This window comes from Ursus arctos, unplaced genomic scaffold, assembly GCF_023065955.2.
Source record: "Ursus arctos isolate Adak ecotype North America unplaced genomic scaffold, UrsArc2.0 scaffold_25, whole genome shotgun sequence".
NCBI classification, from domain to species: domain Eukaryota; kingdom Metazoa; phylum Chordata; class Mammalia; order Carnivora; family Ursidae; genus Ursus; species Ursus arctos.
Window position 1 is genome coordinate 13,441,653 of NW_026622930.1, and position 8,413 is coordinate 13,450,065.

At 44.0% G+C, this 8,413-nt stretch overlaps 1 protein-coding gene across 2 annotated transcripts in view; it reads right to left on the bottom strand.

The window, feature by feature from the left end:
• Positions 1–605: 605 nt before the first annotated feature.
• The window catches only part of TDP1 (tyrosyl-DNA phosphodiesterase 1), an 87,776-nt gene continuing 79,968 nt past the window's right edge, over positions 606–8,413 (bottom strand). The window contains exon 16 of one of the 2 annotated variants that reach the window (XM_026515465.4): positions 606–8,405. In XM_026515465.4, the coding sequence (XP_026371250.1) occupies positions 8,332–8,405 (74 nt within the window). In that variant the 3' untranslated portion in view covers positions 606–8,331. The remainder of the gene's footprint in view (positions 8,406–8,413) is intronic. The other variant, XM_057318475.1, reaches the window with a different exon arrangement.

The following is an 8,413-nucleotide window of genomic DNA, read 5'->3' on the forward strand; positions in this document are numbered from 1 at the left end:
AGATTTGGGCAGAATTTATATACAGAATTTGGGAACCCTCTCTCTGGCTCGCTCTTATCTTTCCCTTCTCATGCTCAGAGACTGTGGTTGCTCCAAATCCTGTACCCTGGATCTTCTAGCCAGCAAGACTATATATTTCCACTGGAGGTGGACCTGACCTCAGGCCCAAAGTGGTCAAAACCCAAACCAGGAAACTCCCCCACTGTGGTGCCTTTCTTCCAGTTGCTGACTCCCCTTCGGTTTCCGCCTGCTTTCAGTCACTTTTAGTAGCTGGTTTTTAAAGACTTTTCTCTGAGTTTATATGTTCTATTTGTGAAAGAGTTGGTTCAACTGGGGCTATCTGGCCCTGCCAGAAACCTGAGTTTCTCCCACAACATTATAAAATGAAATTTTCAAACATACACCAAAGGTAGAAGAATTTTATAGTGGTAGCCTAGATTGTGCAGTTAAATTACCTTATTTCTATGCATCTCAAAGTAAACTGCAGCCATTACTACTTGCTCCTAAATCCTTCAGCCATATATATAATTAGAATTCAACAAGTTAGTTTTTTTCTTTCAATGTAAAATCTACACACAATGAATGGATATCTGAACTGTGCATTCTTTGAGTTTTTAAAAATCAACTTTATTGAGTTATCATTTACAAGAAAAGTTACCAATTTGGTGTATAAATTCAAGGGGTTTTGTAAAATGTAACCAATGTCACCATCATGATAGAAACGTTTCTGTTGCCCCCAGAGTTCCCTCATGCAGCCAATCCCCTTTCCTCACTCCTAAACTCATTTTTAAGGCCACCCAGTTCTACTTTGAGTGGGAGCCAAGGTGCCCCTTCAAGAACAGGAATTAGAGACAAAGGAGAGAGGCCATCCACTGCCAAGTGTGTCCTGGAGGGCCAGGGAAGAACATAATGGCAAAGCAGAGGCTGGGCTCTTTAGAAGTCTTCCCAGGCTGTCTCTGGAAAGGTGCTGAGTGGCTCAATGAGAGCACACAGTTCATTCTCCTATGGAAAGGTGGATTCTGCCAGTCCATGCAAAATTAAAGATGCCCAACTCTTGAGCCTGTTCTGGTATCAGAGGAGTTTAGAAGGCAGGAGCTTGCTCTGATGATCTTCAAGAATACAACATTAGGCAGGTTCCCATCTCTCTTTGAGCCTGTTTTTTCATTTGTAAAATGGGCTGATCCTCCAGAGGTAAAGTGTCAACTCACCCTTGAGGTTCACATTAACGTGGACTCCTCCTATCCAACAGGTAGCAGGCAACGTGGATTCAGGACATTTAGGACTAGACGTCTGCAGGTCAGTTCTATGGAGTTGTTCAGGGTGTTTGAGAGACTGGGTCCAGGGAGGCAGATTTCCTTGTGAATAGGGTCCCCTTTCTGTGGAATCCAGAGGACTACTGGTTACGTTGCCGCAGCCAGGACTCAAACCTACTCATCTTCCAGAAATGACTTGCATGAAGTAGTTCAGAAGCAATATTTGTGGGAAAATGCTAATTTTTCAGAGATATGGGTTTTATTTTCTACACTTGAATTACCATCTAAGTGCCCCAGAGAGAGACTGCTAGTCCCAAACACTTTTACTCTGAGAATCATTACAACTTAGATTTATGGAGTTCTTGCCAGCGTTTAAGAGCACCCTTTCATTCAATTCTTAAAAAACAATCCAATGAGGCAGGAAGGATAGGTATGAGCCCCCACGTAACGGATGATAAAATGAAGACTTAAAGGGATCACACAACTTGCCTAAGGTCTCATGGTGTGCAGAGCAGAGCTGGGATCAGACAATTCTGAGTCCTGAGTGGCTTGGAGCTGAGTCACCTTTCAGGCTTGTCAATCTCAAGCCATTATCCATGGAACTGTCTTCACTCAGCAGGCTTGAACTAGCAAACCTGGGAAGGAATACATTATATATTGTAATCCTGAGAGCACTCATAAATACACATATTGAAACAATTACTACACTTTGTGCTACAGATATTTTCAGATTTTTCTACTAGATTTCATTGAAAACTGCTGGTCATGATTTCTGAAATTGATTTCATGATTCATTAAACTGTTGACTGGCAGTTTGAAAAATCAGCTTTAGAACACTCAGATTACAAGGGTTTACTTATTGATGCAAATTTATGAGAAATTTGGACTTAAAAATGCCCTTCATTTACTTTTGCTTTTAAATAAAATCTGCACACTTGCACACATTTAAATAAAATCTGCACACTTGCACACATTTAAGGCCAAGGCATAAAAAGGTTCCTCTGGCACACTATTCATACTTCACCTAGAGACACTTCTTACTCCAGAGTGGACTTCAGGCATTTTCGACTTGTCTTTGGAGAACTCCACACCTGCACCCTTTGCACCAGGGGCAGTCCCCTAATCTGGAGTACTTGTACCAGGGATGGACAGGTGACTCAACCTGGCCAATCAGGTGCATCAGGGGACTTGCGGGAGCTACTGGGAAAGCAGCTCTTTTTGTTGTTTTTTTGTTTTTAATAACTACCTGGAAGTAATGTGGGATCCTGGAGCCGGGCAGAGGGTATGGGTATTTCAGCATCTGGGTATAGAAAGCTTGCTGGAGAATGCAGATATTCTGGACCTGGAGAGAGACTGGTACTTCATGATTCTCTGGCTCCAGCATTTGCTAGACTCTGTTAGTCTTTCGTTGTTTTATGCCTAATGAATCTGACTTCTGTAGCTGTAAAAGCATCCTAATGTATTCTTTCATAAAGATATTGATAAATTATTGAATAACAAATTTGTAGGGGCTTTAAAATTTTAGTAATATCAAGTAGCTTAAGGAAACAAAATCAGCATTCCACTACCATAATGTTAACTTCTAAAGGACTATGAGCAAAGAGCTACCAAGAGCATCCTTGGGGCCAGAGGGGAACACATACTAGTTGTGACCCTGAATCTTATTTTACCCTATCAAATGAGGTGTCACCTGCCCCACAGTGCGATGTGTATAGTTACCTACGATTGATATAAATTCCCTATGGACGCAATTTCTCCCTCGCCTTTCCCTTCTGAGTTTCCCTGTGTATTGAAGACTGGTCCTGATGCCTTCCAGTTCTTAATCACTGTGGGGAGTGCTCTGAAAAACTCACTACAAAGGGACCAGGAAACAGTGCCGTAGACTGATTAACGCTGGTGAGTTTCAGTGGGGCTTCTGGTAGGCATGAGAGAACAGAGCGTACTTGAGATGGACTTGCTTTGAACTGACTTTACCCCAACTAACACTGCTTTGGCCCTCATATCTGCTCGCTACCCCTCGTTACTGCATGAGGCACCCTCCTTTCATTTCCTGGGCTGCCTCTTGCCCTCCTCCTCCTCCCCAGCATTTTTTATGCTGCCTTCTCTTTTGACACTTGGCATAATCAGTTCTGCTCTCTGCTTTAGGTCTAGTCCATGGAAACACCAGGTTTCAGTCAGAGACGTTAACAGAACATAATTAACATGGCAATATTTTCGGCTGTTGATGCTCTCACTTCAAAGGAACCAGTTTCACCATCGGTTCTGGTTTTACTAATTCGGTTGATTCAAGCCTGCATATTAATGCAGCACTGAGTGGTTGATTTTATGGACCCACGGCTGGTTCGGTCATGCCAGCTACGATTTGCTGTTACAGTGGATGAAGGTGTAGCTGGTTTTGTAGCTACCATTACATATCCTGGACACGAGGCCTGCTCCTTGGCTGGAGCTTGGGAACATGTGCCACACTTGCTGCCTGGTTCCTCATAGCAGCACTGTCTGGGTTCAAATCCCAGCTCTGACTTCCAACAGATAATCTTAATTTCCCCATCTGTAAAATGGCCGTAGTAATAGCATTGGGTTCTTATGAAGATTTGGTTCATTAATACACAGAAAACAAACAGTACCTGGCAGACACCAAGTGCTCTGTACTTGCTGGTCAGTGTTCTTACTTGGGGACCAGCATAGTCTGGGCTCAGAGGTGGTCCCCTGTCTCCATGTTGGGTTCTGGCTGTGGACACTGCTGGCATGTCTCAGGAGCAAACGGCTGTATCTTACCCCTTAAGACATATAAGAGGTACTTAAGACCTGTAATTTACTAGCTGTTAAAAATGCAATAAGAAGTTGTGGTTTTGTTTGTAGTACTTTTTGTGCCCTGGATATTGCTTGAAAAACGTGGGCTACTAAACTTGGAAAATGTCAAAAATTTTATAATGAGATCTATGCATACATGTAGTTAGCACATTATCAACAGAATTTTAGATTTAATCCTATATAATATTTAAGCTATTTCTGCCAGTAATTGAGTTCCTACACTTTTGCCGTCATACTTTGTCATTATAATGAATATCATTCATCTGTCAATACAACTGCTACATTTTACGGATGTAAATAAAGAATGCCTACCTAACCTTTTTCTGAGTTATTCATCAGTCAAAAGCAAGTATTTTCAAGGCATTCTCTTCCTTGAATTTTCGAGGAAGGGATTAATTACAGCTCTGATTTTTCAGTTATGAGGGAGAAAGTAAAATGTCCTGAGATTTGAACCAAACATCCAGATCATCCAAAAATGGTTTCACAATGGACTAATAGGTCATTTCCCTAGACAGTAAACTAATTTTATGTGGGGGGAAAAAGTTGACAAAATGGAATCTAAGATCCTTATTTTCAGCATACCAAATCTGATGCAGAAACTGTACGTGTTGGAAGTCACATATTAGTAAGTCCTATTAAGGAGAACTATTTAACTTCTACACAAGAGCCCAGGAAAACAAAGCTGGGCTCCACGGTTACTGTGGAACCTTACGGATGTCATTTCACAAAAGGCTGATGTGAGGATTAAATGTAAAGCATTTAAACACACTAGTCAAGACCTAGGAAGAGCTCAGGAAACACTGGCTATTACAATATGTGGAAAAATACAGCCTACCAAATCGGTGAATTTTAAGGACGATTTGCATCAACTCTAGTTAAAACCAGGCAGCCTTTCTCAGGAATGTGATAAATAACTTAGTGGTACCTGGGAGGTGCAGTCAAATGCCCGATTCTTGATTTCAGCTCAGGTTGTGATCTCGGGCTGGTGAGAATGAGCCCCACACCAGGCTTCGACTTTGAGCTCAGGCCACAGTCTGCTTGTTTCTCTCTTCCTCTCGCTAAAATAAAGAATCCTTAGAAAAAAAAGAAAAAAGAAAAAAAAATCCTCTCCCTCTTTCACCCCATAAAAGCATTCCTCTCTTCATAAGAGAGTGTGTGGGAGGTGGAGGGGACATGGAATCCTCCTGCCAAAATGACAAGTGACTTATGTTGCTGTGTGTGGGGACCGACAATTTTCTGCCTCCAAATTTTTTAGGACTCAAACGCTCATTCAGAATATTTTGTCGAAATTCATCATCTAGTATGAAGACCTTGTTTAGACTTTTGGCTACATGTCCATCTCTGTAAAAGGATGTCAGGTAAGTTTTCAAAAGATCAAGAGAAAACTCCACAGAAAGGCAGCAGTTCCTTTTGTCCGCATTCTGAGACACTCCTTAATCAGCCAGTAAGTCTCCTATATTAGAAGTTTATGAAATGGCAGGAAGTTGAATTTTGACGTGGATGTTTGCCCTCAGCAGGTATAGTCACTGGCTGGTGTTTCCAGATCTGAAGCAGGGGGAGTAGGTGGGGGGAGAAAAGGATAAAAGGCGGCAGGCAGCTACCTGCAGACACAAGGGCGGGGTGAGCGATCCTTGAGTCACGGAGAAATAATTGTTAAACCCAAACCTGAGAATAATGGAAGTAATTTCCTCAAACATTAATAGGCATGTTTGATGATGTTTTGTAGCACTTTGGGTAATTCGGTCAGTTCCATTTAAAAAAGGATCAGATGAGGCAGAACTGCTTGCACTTTGGGTTCCCATGTTGATTATTCTTGGGGCACTGCTTTCCATGTGTGCAATCAACTATGCCCAGAAAGCTCATGTTAGGACCCTACCTACCCATGCTGGCCTGCCTTCCCCGAGACCATGCTGATCAGGGTAAGCGGCACAGAAGGCTGCTGTTAGCAGTTGGGCCTGGACACCCACTGAGTGCATAACCCTTGACCATGGGCTTCCCCTATGTTACCTTGATGTACCCAGCCACTCATTCTACAGAACTTGTTTCCAGATGGGCCCCTCTTTGGGTCCCCACTGGGTGTAGAGGAATGTTACTTGAAGTATGGCCCATGGACCAGGGCTGGTCTGTGAGGAGTACAGAAAATAAGTGAGCATTTAGAACTTCCACTGAAATCTGACAGTGCTGTAACATCCAAGCACCCGATTCTGTATTCTATAAAAGTGTCCACAATACACTGGGGGGTAAAAACTGTCCCTCTCCTCCCATACCATGCTGTCTGGGAGCTAGGGCCACCTGGTAGAAAACAGGCCTTGGACGCTGACAGACTTGGGTTCAAATACTGGTGAGAGCACTTTCTAGAAGTATAACCTTGCACAAGCACTTCACCTTTTTGCGTTCCAATTTCCTTATCAGGAAAATGAGGATAATCCCAATGGATCAACTGTAGCAGCGGCAGGTGCAGGCTCTGAGTATCTCCACGCGTGCACCCACCACTCTCCGTCGTCCTCTGCGAGGACTATTCACCCCTGCCATTTTACAGTTGAGGGATCAAGGCACAGAGAAGTGAAATAACCTGGTCTAGGTCACACAGCCATAAGTGGCAGAGCAGGGATTCAAACTCTGGCAGTCTGACTTTAGCTCTGAGCTTCAACCCACTTTGCAGGGATGCAGATCAGATGAGCACTGTACCTGTGTGACCGACTCTGCCCAGTGACTGCTGTCGATCTGCAGCTGTCCTCTCGAGTGGCTGAACCCATCCTGCAGAGCCCAGGCTTGCAGAGTCTTGCTCACAGTCGTGGTGACACCGCTGACTGAGATGCTTGCTTGGTGCCGCCCCACCCCCACCCAGGACGGGACCACCATGCTGGTGAGAATCACAGGTCCCCTGCCAGGCCTTTGGACACACGGACTGCCCAGCACCCGCTCCGGGCCAGCCCTGGGAGCCTTCCCGGCTCATATGATGGAGGGTTTGCATGTTCTAGGAAGTAAAAGGGAGGGTCAGAATAGGTTTAAGCCTTAGTTTAACCAGTTCATTACACAGGTAAGATGAGTATTTCAGTGGCTTTTTACTTTTTCTAAGCAGCGGGAGCACGCAAACACACATAATCCCAGGTAATATCCTTTACGGAATCCCAAAATACTGACTAGGTAAAGCAGAGTTTCTGCGACAGAAGAGCGGAGGGCTTGCCAGTCTTCCCAGACTTCTCTATGACAGCACGCTCCCTCTGCCCTGCCAGGTCTTAAGGTGAAAATCGTAGGCCTCTGAGGAACAGTACGAAAAGCAATCTTAAAAAATCTTTCAAAATTAATATTCGACACTCTTCTAAGTTGTAAGATAAAGAGGCTGGAGACAAACTGGAAATCAGCCTCATGTGGAAAAGAAGGTGGTCCACATCACCTTAAGAGAAAGGGATTCCTAAGTATGAAGGACATACATACATAAAGCAGAGACACTCACAGCTTTGACCCAAATCAGCTGTGATGCAGGGAACATTCTGAACCTTTCTGGGACTGAGTTTCCCTGCTTGCAAACTGAAGGCACCAAATTAGGTTACCTTTCAGGGTTTCTTGCAAGTAAAATACTTGTGCTTTATATGGTTCTGTGAGCTGTCTTTTCTGGAAACTTGTGGGGATGAAAGAGACCCCCATCCGTTCCGGGGAATGGATGAGAAAATGGGGGGTGGTCCAGTCCAGCAGGACCCATCTGTAAGCAGAGGCAGCCAGCATGGCACCTGGATGAAAAGCCTTGTGAAGCTGCATGACGACAAGAGGCAGGAGGACTCGGTGCATCTGAGGGGTAGCCACACCGACCTCAGTGGCAGAGGCCGGGAACATCTGCAGACTCCTGTCCAGCAACCCTGAGACACGCTCAGAAAGCGGAGGGCTGGGTGATAAGCCAATGATCACATTCTTCCCCTGACAAGTTTCAGTTGAATGAAGAGCACCTTTCAGGATGGAGAACGCTACACACCTTCAATCTCCACTTTGGAAGAGCGGACATCATTGTGAAATTCCACATCACTATACTCTTAACATTGTCAAATTTGATAGCTCTCATTCCAAAGCTTTTAGTGAATTAAGAAAATATATTTTTTGGTGACACTGTTAATGACCATTGAAAGTACAAAGAGCATCCATGTTCACAAGAGTGAGTTATGCAGAATTTTGTTAGGGGTGTCATTTAAGGGTGAATATCCAGTACAAATAAGAACATCTATTATTTGGGGCTTGACATCTTGCACCTAAATTTCACAGTGCTTTAAGATTCTCAGGAGGGAACCCACATATTCCCATGTGTATCTGGTGCTTTGGTATAAGGAATGTTCCAAATCCATGGCCGATCTAGGGGG